This window comes from Vanellus vanellus, assembly GCF_965231255.1.
Source record: "Vanellus vanellus genome assembly, chromosome: 10".
In the NCBI taxonomy this organism is placed as follows: domain Eukaryota; kingdom Metazoa; phylum Chordata; class Aves; order Charadriiformes; family Charadriidae; genus Vanellus; species Vanellus vanellus.
Window position 1 is genome coordinate 9,026,380 of NC_138915.1, and position 18,133 is coordinate 9,044,512.

At 45.2% G+C, this 18,133-nt stretch overlaps 1 protein-coding gene across 1 annotated transcript in view; it reads right to left on the minus strand.

The window, feature by feature from the left end:
• Positions 1 to 3,893: 3,893 nt before the first annotated feature.
• Positions 3,894 to 18,133, minus strand: part of GPR50 (G protein-coupled receptor 50) — a gene marked incomplete at both ends in the record, with an annotated part of 42,561 nt that continues 28,321 nt past the window's right edge. Inside the window, one exon of the mRNA XM_082488378.1 lies at positions 3,894 to 4,762. Coding sequence (XP_082344504.1) covers positions 3,894 to 4,762 — 869 coding nt within the window. The remainder of the gene's footprint in view (positions 4,763 to 18,133) is intronic.

Sequence of the window (18,133 nt, forward strand, 5' to 3'; positions counted from 1 at the left end):
TGGGTCATCCTCTTCCAGATCTGCACTGCGCAGCTGAGGTATGCCTGAACTCAGTTATATTTCTCAATTCACTCTGCTTTCTGGGATTCAACAAAACCCAAGCTGTTGTTCCAAATATTTATTAAAAAATAACTGTAAGTGGGGAAAAAAAATCAATAAGCAGTCCAATGGCAGATTTATTACAGTTTTAACAGGTAAAGGGAATGAATCTACTTTATGAACAAAAGTAACAATAGGGAAGTATACTGAAGTATTCTTAACGAAATGATAAAATGGAAACAGAATATGCAAGATATATTTATATATAAATATATTGGTTACATTCTTCTTAAATAGATTAAACAACATTCAGTAGCAACATCCAAAAGTATTTCTTTGTGGCAAGAAATTCATCTTCCTTCATGGCAATACTGCTTCTCCATAAGTTTATGTCCACTGCAACAATTTTAGAGTTTGGGGCTAGAATAGGTATTCAACACCACCAGGTCAAATCCCGAGCAGGTGATTTAAAACCAGTTTATAGGAGATCTCAATGTTATTTCTGAGACTTAAGGCCAGGTATGCAACAGGCGGAACTGGCAGAGCGTGGTTTAAGCTGTGGGATCTCCTTGAAAGCTCAAATGTGGATTAAAGCTAGATTCCCACAAGGAAACTCTGACTCTACTCAGGATTCCAAGTTTAAGACACACTTCCTTTTTTTTCTGTAAACAAATCTTAACAAAATAAACTCTCTGTACCCTGTTAACCATTTCCTAACATAGAAATAAGGAGCTGCCTGGGTAGTCTTAAAATAAGTTAGTATAAAAACCTATCCTATCCTAAGCACTGTCTCTGTATCAAAGTGCTAGCAAACGGCACAGTGTTTTCTGTTTGAAGCCATGTTCCCTGCTTTTCGTGTTTCATATTGCAAACCTCAGCTCCAGCAGGACTGAGCTCAGGACTCCAACCGTGGCGGCTGAATCATCCCACCTTGAGGAGGCTTACTCTTGGGCAGCCCTCACTTCTTCTGGGACACCCAAAGCACTTCTGAACGGGCCGCGTGAGAGCAAGCTCTCTGTGCTGTTAGATGGCTGGTGTCCATTGCAGACCCATCCCCACCCTGCGGCGCGGTGGCAGGGTCTCCATGCGCAGGGAGCTGCTCGAGAGCCACCCCACACAGCAGGTACTTAGCCTGCCCCCTGCAAAGACCCAGACAGGAGTCGGGCTCAGACCCTACAGCAGAAGATGAGCAGATTCTCCCGTCACTTTGCATAGTTTGGTTCAGCGGTGACTCTCTGCGAGTCACGGGGAGATGCTCTATCGTGCTCCTGCTGCTCCCCTTCCTACCAGGTGCTAGCAGAGACTCCCATAGCTTGCCTGTTGTGGGACCTCTTTGGCTTACTCGGTTTGGTTCAAATGCTCGCTGGCTGTCACTTTGGAGCCTGAATAAGAAATAGTGCAAATACAAGCTTAAAGAAAAAAAAATACCACATTGCCTTCACTGAACGTTCAGTTAAAAAGACAACGATCCATAAGATGAAACCCCAGTTGTGGGGTATCGCAGATATTTGGCAAACCTGTACAAGATTCTTCATGATTGTCTTAAAGGAGTATATTTGGCTTGGCACTAGATGCTTAAAATTATTTGCTAACGTGATTCTAGCTAACACTGTTGTGCCTAATTGCAAACGACTTTGAAGACTAGTCACAGAACACGGGACATCTCCTTGGCGTGATGGGACAAACAGTCCCTGCAGCTGTGGATTCCTCGGTGCTTTCCTTATCCAAGTTTGACTCAAAATGATTTTGTTTGCATGGAATGGTGTGAATTCATCCAGACTGGTGTAGCTGGAAGGCAAACGGACCGCATTATTTCTGAGGGTCAAGATACCTTTATTTGGCCATGCTCAGGCAGATGAAGAGGCCAAAACAGAACTCAGTTTGATTCCTATTATGGGATGCTGGCTGCGGTGCGTTTTAAAACAATAATCATCTGAAGTGGCTGAGATGTTCAAGTTTGAAACGTCGTGAAGTGCCAGGGCGCCCTACAAATGCAGAGACCCCTCCCTTGCACGGCAGCAACCTTCGCCACGTGGCAGCACGCACACTTCAGTCCTCACTGAAGCAATGCGCCACGCAATGTTTCTTGGCCCGCGTCGTAAAGGGGCTTAATTTCTCTCAACTCCTCTTCCCCCAAAAAATCAGCAGAAGGGGACATTCAGCAACAAGTCGCTTTCCGAAAGCAACGCACAAATGGCTTGTTAACTTCACTAAGGATTAGGCACTTAGCCTGCTTGGGTTTTTTGTAAATCCTACACCCCTCCACCTCTAGGCACCTGCACGCTGCTGCAAAGTCTGGTTCCGTGTTTCAGGGTTCGGCCCTGGGGACTAGTCCTGCTTTGACAATGATCGAAGAGAGAAGACAGCACTCTGTGACCAGGAGCAGGGCCGACTGCTGTCCTCATTAGACCCGGGGGGCTCAGACCTGCTCCTCTCCGTCACACAGCTCCCGCCGTGCCCCTCAGTACACCAGCACCAAGCCAGGTTTGCTAGCTTGAAGATAGAGTTGCAGCAGGAGAGTTTTACCTGTTGATTTTATGGGACTGTTTTGAAGCCGGATCCACACATTTAAAACCATAAAGAAATGAATTCACAATGAAGCTAAGGAAAAAAAGAAGTCATATTTACGGACAGCTGCCATCACCGCTCTCACACTCCAATAAAGAAACAGCTTTATCTTTGCCCATGTGCTTGCTTCTAATTACTGGTCCTCCCAGCACGTCAGGACATTGTTTCCAATGTTAAAGATAACAGAGTTCAGGCTTTAACTGAGAAATGATGCGTGAACATGCTTAAGTAGCTTTCCTCTCCCAGCTCCATAAATTAATTACAGCTTTGCACATGAATAAAATGCAAAAGTTCTCCACTTTTTTTTTTCTCCCCCATCAAATTCATGTTAGGTGGTGGGGAAAAGGAGAGATGTTTGGAACAAACGCTTCTTTCCCCTTCTCCCTTTGTCTGCAAGTGTAAATATTACTGGAACTTAAAAGCCGGCATCTGCATTAAACAGACGTGACTCTGCTATGTTCATCTTTTTTGTGATGTTCATGTAGCAGGGACTTCTGAAAGATGTTTGGAAAGAATGCTGGCCATGACAGGATACTGCCTAAATTAGAATCAGGCTCCAAGTATCTTCTTGCAATTAAATTATGTCATATGTTATACTCCTACTCATGGCCTGGGAAGGATAGTGCAAGCATACTTATTATCTGTAGATATTCAATTAAAATGAGTACATCAGACCCTCACTAGGTCTGGCTTTTGCCTGCCTCACATCTAGCCCAGGCTAGCTTCTAACTAAACCTTAAGAGAAAAGAAAAGGGAAGACGAATGCACACACAGTGGAAGTCATCACGCCCATATGTATGCCTGCTGGCTACTACTGTTAACTAACTGAAAAAGTAGGGAGTCATGCAGTTTACACTTTGTTTGCTATAGTTTGTATTATATTAATGCTAAAAAATAGCATTCAGAGGCAGGGGAGAAAGGTTTGTTCGTAATACATGGCAATTTTGCTGGCTCTTGAAGGTTGCATTTCAAGCATAACTGCGTTTCTCCATGCACTCTGAACGCTTCCCTTTTTAAGGGTATCGGCATGCTTGTGGCAAAAGCAACCAAACCGATTAATTAGGCACATGGTGAAAGTTAAAAAAAAAAAAAAAAAATCAGTCATTTCCATTCTGAAAATCCTTACTCAAAGCTTCGATGTCACAGCAATTAGCTAAGCATGAAAGGTAGCAGGCTCCTTTCTTGCATGAGGGGCCCAGCAACACCAGCTGTGAATTGCACATATAGAAAGGCTCTTATATATTATATATACAACTGTAATCCAGAATAAATCGTACTGTTCTGACTCATAAGTGTATTTCAGCTTGGTTGTTGTTGTTTGTCACGGCTGGAGACGGCTTGCTTTTCATCCCTTCTGTCCCACCCTTGGACACATCGATGAACAGCAATCTGGGAGTCCGGAGCGTCAGCAGTATCCTTTTGTACTCCTTCCGGAAATTCTGGTTAAGAAGCCCATAGATCACAGCATTGAGGCAGCTGTTAAAATAGGCCATAAAATAGCTCAGGACAAAAAGCCACTCTGGAATGTGCGGCTGCACTTTTGAAGGATTAATTGAAACAGCAAGGCCAATAAAGTTTAACGGTCCCCAGCAAACAGCAAAAAGGACAAAAACCACAAACATAGTCAAGAAATTCCGGATGTCAGCTGCTCTGAGTTTCTGCTTGCAGTCTTGTCTCACCCGGTGTTTGACTTGAATCACCAAAATCCAGATCCGTAGGTAGCAAAACGTCACGATGGACAGTGGGACAATGAAGTGAACCACCACCACTGTGATGGTGTATGACGTACTCACCGTTTGGGCAAAGGTGCAGGAGTAAATCCGGGGGTCATACTGCAAGGAGCCAACAAAGAAGTTTGGCACGATTGCCACCACTGTGAGTATCCAGGTCAGGCAGAGGTAGCAGCAGGTGTTCTTCAGGTTGAAGAGCTTATCGTACCGAAGGCTGTGGCAGATGTAGCAGTAGCGGTTGATCGCGATTGCCGTGATGTTGAAAATGGACCCAATGACACTTAAGCCCATCAGGAACCCGCTTATCTGGCAGTGAACATTTCCCATGGTCCATCCATTATGGAAAATGGCACTCAAGATCAGAGGGTACGGATAAACCGCAACTACAAGGTCTGCAACAGACAAACTGACGACAAAGATGTTGCCTACAAAAAAGGAGAAGAGACCGTGAGAGGTTAGCATAGGTCCAGATAGACAATTTGCAACTCACAACTCCTCTTTAGGCCTAACTCTTCTCACAGGCTTCACTCTACCCTCTATTTGGAATTTGAACCCCTAAAAAATAAGTCTTTGCTCTGCTAGTGACTGCGACGATTAATGTGCATGTTCCTTCTTTAGAAATTTCTAAACTGGAAGCACTACCCTTAACTCAGCTACAGCTGTGGGTTAGGTTCCTGCATTCCTCTAACTTATGTAGGAGAGAAGGACCTTGCTCTCCTTGTTAGTCTGTCTGCACAACTGTAGTCGCCAGGCAGCCATCTCGCATTTGCTGTCCTGCGGAGAACTTCATTCCTTTAAGTACTATATAGGACACAATACTTTCTATAACATCACATAGTGACACTTTACATAAGCTCTGTCCATCACGGGGCAAAGAACTGGGGCAGTGGTGTTCAGTGTTTTATTCATTGCACCGACAGCAGTTGCACGGGAAAGGTCTTTTTTGGTCTTCTGCGCATGAACAGGTATATTTTCACCAGAATTTCTGCAGTGTTCATGCTAAGGAGCGTGTGTTCTTCCAGAAGCCATGGTGCAGCAGCCTTTTTGTGCTTCTCTTATTTGGTATGTTTTCCTGTTCCTTTAATATTAAAGTTGTCCAAAACGATATGGAAGGTCAATCACTCCTACACTGTCTGGGCCTGGGCAGGAAATACGATTAATAAGCTGCTGTCAGCCATCTCAGCAGAGTGTATGCTGCAGGTTGTCCATTTAGGCTCTAAAACAGAGAGAGGTGAGAGTCTGTGCAAATATAAAACAATTTAAGCCTTGCTGGATTGCAAATGGCACATTGCGTGGGACACCACCTGTCAACTCCACTGTGTGGAGCAGCCTCCAACGACCCGGGCAACCAGTGACTTCCTAACAGCAGTTACTGCTCGTTTTATGAGTCGGGTGTATTTTTAGGTAGGCAAAAAGCCTTTCTGTTCAGTTTGCCAGTCAGAGTAGAGGAGTGCATTAAGAAAGGGACCTTGAGGTCTTTTGGGAACTGGTGTAACTATAGGACCAGCTATAGTGTTGAAAAGGACATCTGTCAATATTTAGCTCTTTGATGACTAGACGAATTGTCCTTTCAGGAGGAGCTTCAACATCACAGTTAGAGGACAGCACACTAGAAAAAGTAGTTTTTTTTCCTAACTCTACTATCTTCAGGTATATCTGCGGTGGCAGGAAGGAAAATATCACTAGAGTACCAGTAGAGGCTATGTTTAACACATTTAAGGTGTTAACACCTATGCCCCTATGTGTTGCAGGCAACATCCCGGCCTGCTGATCCCACCTGCGTGCGCCTTCTCTTCAAATCCTCATCCTGCTGTCTACAAGATTATATGAAAATAACACTAAAAAGAGGTCTTTTTCTGTAGTACCCATGAAAGAAATCTCAGATCTCAGTTCAGCTAGGTCACTGGCTTCAGTATTTGGAAAATACACCCCAGGGCTGGCAGAAATCACGGCCGCGTTGCCATTGCAGTTGGCTTATCGCTATGTTTGTTGCCAACAAAAACGATCAGGGCAAGTCAACAGTTCAGATCAGGCAGCAGAGTCGACTTCACGCTGACTGGAAAACAGTCCAGACTTGAGAATAGCCCACGGCAGTGCGGAGCTGAGACAGCTGACACAAAGCGTCATTTTAAAACAAATATTAGCAGAGGTCATGTGAAGTGCTGAAATCTTTTTTGGAGAGATATTTCACATACACAGGTTTACCACAGCATGCAGCTTCTGTGGCTGTTGTGCCTCGGTGCTGCTTTTTTGCTGATTTAATATCTTACTTAGAGCTTTTAACGATCCTGGTCTTTTAGAGCTTTTAGTGATCCTGGTCCCCATATAAATAACTCCATTTATGCCTGCTATCAAGGGCAGAACTACCTGTGGTCAGGCTTAGCGCTCGCGCAAGCACCCCAGAGAGGGAATGCTCTTCTGCAGCAAAACGTTTATTCATTCTATCAAAAATATGTCACTCCAACAAAAAGCAAAATGCATCCCCAGCACCAGAATTTCTTTTTGGAAAGGTTTTCCAAAACAATTTTCAAGACAGCAAGACAGAGAGGTAAGAGCAACCTGATTTAGGAGACTTCCAGAGGATGCTGGAGACAGACTCCACTGATGCGACCACAACCCTTCCTCTTCACTGGACCTGTCCCACTTGGATATACATTTATATACACAGGCAGTCGGAGAGCAAGCCTCTGCATTTGCTGGGGATGAAAGACAGCCACATTCAACACCAAGTTCTGAATCAGGCAAAGCAGAACAAAGCTGGATATTCCCTACTTAAGGCAGCACATCAGCGGATTTAATCCAAAGCTTAGCAAAATCATAGGGAAAATTATTAGCCTCCCATCACTGCCAGCTGCTGGGAGAAATGAGCAGCCTCCGTCAGTCTTTCTTCACTAACTTGGATAGCTGGGAGGAAGTGAAAAATATAGAGGAGAAAAAAATCCATAAAAATAATATTCCCAGGATGGATTTAGTAGCTTGGATTCAATCCAAGAACAGAGTATTGTGTGTATTATTTTGACACCACTTCATTGCATGTTGCTCCAGCAGGGAGAAAATGAGGCTGTTTTATCAAGACAAGAATTAACAATCTCCTCCTTTACTTGGAGAGCGAACCTGCCATCCTCTGCTCTGTGCCTTCACCTTGCAGTCTTGGTTCTCCTATCAGCTAGAAGGGCTATCGCCCCGGCAGGGTGTCGGGTCCCTGAAAATAAGGTCAGAAAGGTTTACTCAGCACTATTTCACAGAAAAAAAACCATCTTCCATTTTATTTGGCAACATGGTCAACTTCCTACTTTTCTTCTGGTGAGATGAAGGTGAAGGTCAGACCCATATAACAGCCACTTGCCAGTCAGTCCTGAAAATCAGTGCATTTTTAACAATGGAGTACTGAAAAGAGGGGGCACATTGCATGCCTCCAAACACGCCCTTCAAAGTACGAGAACCGGCTGCTGGCTAATTATTAAAATAAGAGTAACTTGAGTTAAACATTGCTTCAGCCTCGCAATCCCTGGTTTGCTATGAGACCACCGTGTGCTGAGCCCTGCAGCCAAAGGCTCATGCCCTTGCCCTCTGTAGGACAAGATCAGACCCTCACTCCCAAAAATATGGCAGAATGGGAAGCCATCTAATGTGTGGCTTTTAGGGAAGGTAAAGACCAGTCTCCTGCCGACAATCATCACTACTTTTTTTTTTTTTTTACATTTTTCCACTATAAAACAAAGGAGCCCTGCCCATAAATAATACCAGCAGGACTTTATCTCAAATTTAAAGTTATCTGCTTCTGTGACACTATTTTCAGATGTATCTTTTTGTTGGCATGTGACTATATTTCCTTATTAGCTTTCACATTTTCCGTCCTGTTTTTAACTTCTACTTAGTATAAATTGGGTTGTGTGCCACTGTGCTCTATTCCCCCGTCACGGAGTCATACATGAAGAAGCACAAGTTGTGGAGAAAGGCAAGTCTGTCACAAGCATACCAGTAATACAGACTTGGCCACCTTTTCAGAGAAACTTTAAGGCTTTTTTTTACATTACAGAGGTCTAACACAAAGCTATAGATGATAGAGGTATGATACACTGTTCATAGTGTAATCCACAAATTTTTTGGAAAAAAAACCCAACCTGAAGCCTGGCAGCAAGGCAGATTATAAACATGTGTGAGTAATACAAAAAGGAATGTATCCCAGAACATTTTCTGCCCTGGTACTCCTGCCTGTGAGCTACCGTCCTCCCTCCGCTACTCCTATGATCCTGTTCCTCCTCACTCCAACAGCCTGCTCCTGTAGTCCAGCAGTTCCCTGGCCCTGCCTTTCATTTTGCCTGGATTATCCAACAACACAGGTTATCTGAGGACTTATTGTCAAGTCCTGGTGCTAGGAAACGAGGAAATACTGCAACGAGTTCTGCAAATCAATAAACCAACATACGTAAAGGTCTTCAGTGGCAGGCTGCCCAAATGGCACCTGACTTCATATAAAGGGACATCATTCTTCTATAGAGATTAACGGAGCATTGCTGTACAAATACAAGGGTCATTGGCCCTGCCTGCCTCAAGAGGCTGTTGGAAATCCCCTGGTGCACCAGCTCCGGTCGCAGGGATCTAGCCTCTCCCACAGCAGCTGCGGGCTGTCCTTTAGGACACGCGGGCTGCGTTTTAGGTATTCTGAACCTAGAAGTGGGGTTAAAAGGCTGGGGGGGGGTGGGGGTGGGGAGGAGGAAAAATATTTTTCTGAAAATATTTCAGAAATATTTCTCTCTCAGCCTGGAGAAGAGAAGGCTCTGGGAAGAACTTATTGTGGCCTTCCAGTACCTAAAGGGGGTCTACAGGAGAGCTGGGGAAGGACTTTTTACTCGGGCATGTAGCGATAGGACGAGGGGGAATGGCTTTAAACTGGAAGAGGGCAGGTTCAGATTAAACATTAGGAAGAAGTTGTTCACTTTGAGGGTGGTAAGGCACTGGCACAGGTTGCCCAGAGAGGCTGTTGAGGCCCCATCCCTGGAGGTGTTCAAGGCCAGGCTGGACGTGGCCTTGGGCAACCTGCTCTAGTGGGAGGTGTCCCTGCCTATGGCAGGGGGGTTGGACCTCAATGATCTTCAAGGTCCTTTCCAACCTAAACCATTCTCTGATTCTCTGATTCTATTCTAAAATTGGCAAATTTTCTACAGCTCAAAATGTCCAAAGCAAGCACCTAAACCTCCTGTTCTCTGTTATCCATATAAAACTCTTACACTCACATTCCTTGCTGAAATATTACAGAACTGTTTGCTTCAGGTTATCAAGATATAAATGCCCAGTGCAGCTTGAAGTTAATACCGTTACCTGTAAACGCAATGCTGAAATTGAAATGTTCTGAGCCACAGGAGTTGCAACAAAGCAAAGTGACAGTTTTGTGGACCAACTTCTGCTGGCCTGGCAGAATCCAGCTCCAACTGAGGAGGAAAGAGGGCTTTGCTGTCCAGGTTGGCCCTTCCTGCCAGACACCTTGCAGGCATCTGAGTTGCTCTCGAATAGCCGGTGCCCAGCACAGCATTTTGGGGCAAACAAGACCCCATACAACAGCCTCAAGCCCAGCAGGTGAGAAGCTGACCCATGTGCCTGATGGACGAGGGCCATGGGGACTCACTGCCTGACCAGTCTCCCCGCTGTCGCAACCTATTCCCAGCAGTGAGATCAGATCCTGGCGTCTGTCCAGCTGCAGCCAGGATAACTTGACAATTGAAGAACAGCAGGTAGAAAAACCTACCTTGAGAAAAACGTGCTAAGATACACAATGACACAGTGCTAGAAGTTTACTGGAGTGACTGGTATGTTTGTGGTGACACCTTACTATTTACGACTTACAATAAAAAGTCTTAAACTTTATGTTTGCCCTTTTAGGCTTTATGAAAAACTCAACAGACTCATGTCTACAGGGAGATAAACTGGAATTAAGACTCACATCAACCCCACAGAGATATAATAAGGTTCAGTAAACAATTTAACAGGCCATGACTGTAAAGCAAGCCTCTGATGACCACTTACCATAAGCTAATACTCTCTATTTAACCTTCCAAAGCTTATGCTCACTGCAAAACAGAAACAAAATGTACTGTCTGCCCCAAGCAAAAAGATAAGGCCATAAAAGCTTTATTCGGCATGCAACAACTCTTTATTAGCTTTGATAGCCTCCTTTTCTTGTTTGTTTTTACCTGCCACTCGCTGTGCGTTTGCTTGTATTTCCCTAAACTACAGTCTGCAGACGTGAGGTGCACGCTCAGTTCTGCAAAACTAAGTGGCAGTTCATAGAAAACACTTTCAGACCAATTTTGTTCTTTTTACAATATAAAGATACCATTGAGCACATGCAATCATATTGATCGTATGGTGCTGTAATTTAGATAATAATACCACGGCGTTGGGGGATCCTGATCCTGCAGCCCTCGCTGAGAGGCATTTCTTGCATCACAAACTCAAAAAGATCCCTCTGGGGAAGACCGTGTTTGCACCATCAAAGAGCATTAGGAGCCATCCTTCTATAGGGGACTGCAGCCCATGTCACCGCCCCACGCCAGCGCTTGGCTTCCAGGGCACTATGAACACCGCACACGCAGCAACAAAACAGCACATGAGAAATCCCAGACCCTTAATTGTTGTCTCTTCTCAGCATTCTGATAAGCACTGATGCACCTGACGCGCCCGTACAACGGCCCAGCGTGTACTTACCCATTTTGACAACTGAAAACGTTTGACGGGAGCACAAGTGAAAAAGCAGAGAAACTGTCCCTGAGACCCAGGCGACAGGGGAGAAAAAAAATAATCTGTTTTTCGGTTCATTAATCCACAAATTTTAATTGTGGATTTTCTTTGTGCATTGAGGGAGTCTGCTCAAAGACAGGAATTAAAATAAAAAAAAAAAAAAGAAAGGAAAAAGCATTCAATCAATTATGTGTTATCATTACTCCATCAGGATTCAGAGGGGGATAAAGCGTGGCTTCCTGCAGTTAAACAGGCAGTGCAGTTGGGCTGCCAGCTGGTCTCAAATTCTGACTGCGCTGCATAAAACGATACAGAGGGTAATGAAGAGTCAGGACAGGAGGTATTACCAAGCCCACAGCATCCTTAGGATGTAAGGTTACAAAACATGGAAATATCCAATTTAAGGACACCGTGAAGGTCCTAGACAAAAGCATAAAACTCCAGAACAATTTAACTTTTTCCTGGCAGAAGTCCTTCGAGATCTCTCAGCGCGATCCTGAAGCCGGAGAACAGCAGTATGCTCTGGGCTACCACCCGTTACCCGGTTCACCGGCATCGTTCCCTACGGGAAAACCGTGGGCGCTTGGCGCTGCTCCCTGCCTTGTGCCAGCCCCGTGTCCATGCACGAGCGAGGCCGAAGCAGAGCAGGAGGCAGTCCGCAAAGCCAACTCGCAGCCTCCTCCTGCGCCCTTCCGTGACCAGACGTTTCGGCATCACGACTGCAAGCTTCATGAGCTCAGAAGTCTGTGGAAATACACTGGAAATTAGAGACCAGTCCTGCTCGCACGATTTCATATCTTTCCTTATATCAGTTACCATTACATTGCAAACATTGTAAAGGAGATGATTTTTCCCTTAGGTGTGACGCAGATGGTGGCTGGATGTGTCCAGAGAAGGGCTACAAAGCTGGTGAAGGGTCTGGAGGACAAACCTTATGAGGAACGACTGAGGGATCTGGGGTTGTTTAGCCTGGAGAAGAGGAGGCTGAGGGGAGACCTTATCACCCTCTACAACTACCTGAAAGGAGGTTTTAGAGAGATGGGAGCTGACCTCTTCTCCCTGGCGACAAGTGATAGGACAAGAGGAAACGGGTTCAAGTTATGTCAGGGCAGGTTTAGATTGGATATTAGGAAGCATTTTTTCACTGAAAGGGTTATTAAACATTGGAATAAGCTGCCCAGAGAGGTGGTGGATTCACCATCCCTGGAGGTGTTTAAGAAAAGGGTAGATGAGGTGCTTAGGGACATGGTTTAGGAGTGGTGGTGTTTTTATCAGGGTAGGTTAATGGTTGGACTTGATGATCTTAAAGGTCCCTTCCAACCTCACTGATGCTATGATTCTATGATTCTATGGATAGTCACTCTCGACTGAATAAAAATGAGTTTAATTACCTCTTCTTCTGGACCTTTAAAAAGGAGTCGGCGCTCTTTTGGTACCAGTGCAGAGTGACTTCCCCATTTTCAGAGTTTCAGATATTTTAAAAACAAAAAGAAATTTTTAAGCCATCCCAGAGAAATGCTGTTTGGAAAGCTTCCCCCTGTTACTCCACATTAATCCTAACATGTCCTGCTTAGGCAGGTTAGGCACACCTTCCCAAAAAGATGGTCTGAAGATATTATAAAGAAAGGGGAAACTATGTAAAGTTGAAGTTTTACCTACCTCCAACGGTTTTCAACTTTCTAAAAAATACCATTTTCTGTTCATTTATGTGCTTTTTAATGACTTCTTCCTGTGTTTTCCTGGAAGTTCTGACCCTTCGCATGAGGAAAAACCACGATGCCTCAATTCTTCTGGATTTCTAAACTTAGATCTTGTTAGTGTGATGTTTTTCCTGGAGGCAATTATGGCGACTGGATCTGCTAGTAATGGAGGAGGAATAAGTGGTAGTCTGGCTCTTAATATATATATATATAAAAAAATAATGCTAAAAGTACCCCTTCTAGTTATGTGCCCCAGACTCCTGTCATTTAACTGTTGTATCCATCAAACTCACAGCAATATAGCAAACCAATCAACTTAAAAACTCCATTCCTCCCTGTATCGCTTCCAAATGCTTGGGGTAACCATGGGCTCGGAGACACCACCTGCCTTCACAGCGCATCCCAGAAGACTGCCGCAGAGCAAGTGTTGGAGGCAGGAGGCCCCTGGGGCCGATCTCCAATTCGACCAAGCGAGAGGAAGCCTCAGCACCTCCCTCAGTGCCAGCTGAGCCCGCACGGCACTGGCTGCAGTGTCTCACTCTGCCGGGACAGCGTGACGGATGGCTACCTATTCCCTGTGGCAGCTTCTCATGGGAGATGGCGGGTCTTTGGGAAGATACGAAATAAAACCTCTCACAGCTGTAGGAGAGTGTCCCGGGGCCCAAACTCCCACTTGACACCCTGGCTGCCTGTGCCACCCTCTGAATTCCAGTGGTTTACCCTCCTTTTCTGCCCGAAATCCCTGCTGAGTGGTACTATGTGATTTTAAGCAGCTGCCTAATTCCCATCCAGGCTGCGTAAGGAGTGCGGGCTGATGCGTAAGCGAGCGCTACCAGCCCACGTTAACTCCAAGCCCGTTATTTATCAACCGGTTTGTAAAGTGCTCTGAAACAGGAAAGGCCCCGTATAAACATAAACGTGAATTGCTGCCAGCATCCACTGAACTGACAAACCGGCATCCATCCTCTCCCAGTCCCGGCAGCTGTACCGCCACCATTTGCCATCTGTTACTATTCTAAAATAAAATCTGTGAACTCAGGCTCAATACACTTAATAATGCTCCTTTGCTATTGGTGCTGGTCAAAGTGTGCTTCTGGCCTGCAAAGGAGCTATGCGCAAGCAACCGATTCCTCGGCAGCGGACAGGCAGAGCGTATAGTCAGATCTGAACACACAGCTGATTTTACTGATAAAAATCATGTCCGACTGCCCCGGTGAGCCCTGCCGAACCAACCCAGCTGAGCCCAGGAGCTGGCTCCTGCTCCTTCTGCTTCACCAGCAGGGTTTGTTGACTAAACCTTAGTGACAGCACCGGTCACCAACTACACCCATGGACCTCCACTGCAAGGGGCAGATGTTACCCTGCCATGACTAACAGCTTGTCTTGGCCCTGCAATCCCAGGGAAGCGTCTCTCTCCAGTCCCAGCCCTTTCTGGTTAGTTGGTGGGAATGGGAGGCAATATTTTTTCCTTGTAACTCTTTTGAATTGTATATGGAAAAGATGAAGCTATTAAAAAAAAAAAAAATCACCACACAAAAATGTTTCTCTCAGTGAAGGACGTCTAGCCTTTAACTCATTCTGCACCAAATCTCGCCCAAGTCTGCTACAGGCAACACATTTTCGGAGTGCGGCTGGTGCGTTGGTTAAGCATTAGGACAGACTGAAGAAGTTGTGTGAGATGAGCACTGTCCAAGGCAAAGAGGTGGAGACTCAAAACAGCCAGCTTTCCTATCAAGACTTAAAGGTGCTTTTTATACAGGTTCTTTGTGCACACACAGAGGTTCATTTTTGGGCTGCATTAGATGCTGTAATACTGAATTCAGATGCCCTTTTCAAGGATTCAGACTTGAAAGAAAGTAGCATTGTACAGTACCCGAGTTCAGGAGAGAGCAAGCTGATCTTAGACCACAGAGAAAAAGATCAGTCTGGACACAGACCAGCACAACACCAAATGCTGCCCCAAATCCAGCCTCGCTTTCTCATGGGGGCTCAGGACAGACCTCTAACACATACTGATCCTGGCATCAGTATCGCCTCTAGCACTCCGTCTAACGAGAACAAGAGACTAACATAAAAATAAGTCAGTTGCCGTATAAAATAGAGGTCATTTTTAGACAAAAAGTAATCAACATATGAAATAACTAAGCCTAAATCAATAATTAGAGGAATAGTACTAGAAGAGCTTGAGTTAACAGACCAGAGTTCTGCTGGGTACCCATGCTACGACAGAGCAGTGGTGCTCTGAGAGTCCTCAGCTCGGGGATGCTGAGATGGGCTCGTGTGCTCAGAGGAAGCTTATCCGCTTTTCCCATTCTGCGTTGCTCTAAGAAGGGCTGTTTCCCTTCCCAGCAATTCTTGCCTCCTCAGGAACTTCATGAATTCCTGTTCTCCATTGCCAAGACAGATTAGTCTGTGCCATACAGACTATTTAGCTGAAATTCTTTTCTAGTCTTTTTTGGAGAGGGTGAACAAATGCCATCCCTTGAACCAGAATCTGACCTCGCACAGGTCGGGCAAGTCTGAAACAAAGCCGGTGCACGTGGGCTCGTCAGTCTGCTGCCCACAGGCTGTCTTGAAAGGCATGCAACTGCAATTGTACCTGCCTGCACTTTTCCTACAGTAATACAGGGCAAATCTTAGGTTTATTAATTAAGAAAAACTGTCCTGCAAGCAGGTGTCAAAGCCCAAAGGAAGGGGAACGCAGGGATGCAGGTAAGAGAGCCATCCTGCAGCTCGCTGCAGGACGCGGAACCTGCAGGGGAAAGCAGACCTGCTCACGGCCAAATGAGCGCTGCAGTCTGCCGCAACAGAGCTACTCCTCACTGTAATTACACAGCATCCTCCTCCTCCTCTTGCTACAAACAATGCATTGAGTAAACACGCTGAAAACGTGGCTAACGGGAGATGGAGGGGAACAGGCCTGTTTCTCTCCATCTTTAGCCTCCCCTTGGCACCCTTAGGTATTCTCCGGACTCCATATGCTTGGCGCTTTCTGTCTTACACACCAGGTTTGCACCCTGACACCTCAGGATCCGATCAGTCAAAGGCTCCTCAATTTGGGCTTGGGGTGAGGAATTCACTGGCCAAGCAAAGGTCTTGCTGACCATGACTTGTGGGCAGGGGCCAGCACACCCTGGTGTCGATGGAGATGTGCTGAGCACATACCAGATTCCTCATAAATGGCCTTTTCACCAATCACTGTAACAAACCAGCTCCTTTCTGCTCATCTTTTCAGCACTGAAAACAGAGGGTCTGCTAGTTAAGTACCAAATTGCATAGAGGTTACCCAATGAAGGTTCGGGTGTTGGTGCCGTAGCGGGGTGATAATTAGGGTAGGATATTTATTCTGCTTCTGCACAGCACTTGCCGCTAGAGTTAGGAAAAAAACATAACTGGGATCTCATTTATCTCCAAGGTGATAGGCTACAGCACGGTCCTGGTCTGCCTTACAGTGCTGCACTGCGATTGATTGGCTTTTCTTCCAATGACCTTAATATATTTTTTCAAACATTTGGTGGCCAATGTTATAAAAGCAGGTTATACAAAAAAAATACATGGGGTAGATTTAGTCCCCAGAATTCCTTCCAGCCCACATTTTTTCCTCCTGTGGCTCATACCGGACCTGGCAATGAAGCAGGTACTGCCACAGTATGCACGTGCAGCCAGGCTGAGGCTGGAAGAGAAATGGTACCACGAGGGACAGGAAAGTTGCATATCTGGGGGGAGCTACTTACACTCCTGTGCATAGTCAGTCCTCCAAATCCAGCATTCAGCCCCATGGCAAGGAAAAAGGTTGAGCTGCCTGAATTACTGTTCATCCAGCCTTCACAATCGGCTAGGAAGAGGAGTAATATTGCTCACATTACAGACGGGGAAAGAAATAGACCCAAGGTTTGATGGCTTCAGCACGACTATGTGAAATGGGAGAGAAGTAGCGCATGTAAGTAAGAGACTAGAAAGTAAAAGAAAAATCAATTCCTGACCTCCTGGTTCATTCCCAACTATGTATTAATCCCATTGGAAATGGAGAGTTACTTTCACCTGGGGAACACTTTAGAGACTCTGATACAATTGCATCGGCAAAAGTCCAATGCAAACAGTTAAAGTTGATTCAATAATAATGATATGGAAAAAAATTACCTCAAAAAAACAGTGCATGCTTTAAAGGACCCTTTCAATTTTCCCAGAAATAAGTCCAAAAAAACAGTGTTTCCCAGAACATGAGCAAAAGCTTTATTCCAGATATTCCACAAGGTTTACAGGACTCATGTCAAGGCTGCGTACAGAATGGGCAACAAGAAGTTATCGATAATACAAGAAACTCAAACTAAGGAGTCCCAAGTGTACTGCTGGAAGGCATGGGCTTCTGATTTTTCCTAATGACCTAGGAAACTTAATCATCTTTAAGGTGCAATGTGTGAGTATATTAAAAGAGAAAAGACATTTTGCAGTAAAGTCCACAGTAACCATGTTCCGACATGAGCCTGTGTGAACAAATGATTCAAATGGGTGTGCTTTAACACTGATCTCGATAGCGAGTCTAATGGTGGCTAATATCCAACTGGCTTGAAGGAGAACAAAATTTCATGGGACTCTGACACCTAAATCACAAAACTTCTTGAAGTAAGTAACCACACTTGAAGGCAGCAATACACACATTAAAAGGGAGATGTTGCACTTGTGGATCATAACTGACGAGGCTGGCAGAGAGCTCTGTAGTCTCTCAGGCACAGCTTCCAGTACAAGAGCATCACTGCATTCTGCTCTTACACAAACAACGTTTTGCCCTCAGCAGAAAACACCAGAAAGCATAAAAGATGCTGAAAGAAAGGGCATCCATGTAAGCCAAAGAAACTCTGAGGTACTTAGCTCTATTGCCTAATCCTGAAATACCCTCGAGTCCTACTTTCTTGTCTGTAATGATAAGGGCAGGACCACTTTTAGACTTGTATAATCACCATTAAGTGATGGTGCTTTTAGTGTCCCCTTAAACTTTTCCCCCCTCTTCCCCTTTTTATCTCTATTGAACTTTTCTCAGCAAGACATAAATCACAGAGACTTCTTCTCTCTGAAACTACTTAACATCCATACCAGGATACTTCAAAGCACTAATGAGTAACTTGAGCCTTATGACTCCCATTAGAGCCAGGGAAGGTTAGAGAGGGCTGCATGCAACCCTTCAAATGCTAACCCCAAGTGGACCTTTTAAGCCAGTCAGTGGCTAGTAAGGGAGACTCTGCTCCCTCCTTCAGTGTTTGCATGGCCAAGGGTATGACTAAGAAACCCATCATGGACAACAGAGCTTGAAGGGACCCTGGGAGGACAGTTGACCATCCCCCTCAGGCGCAGCATCTCCTC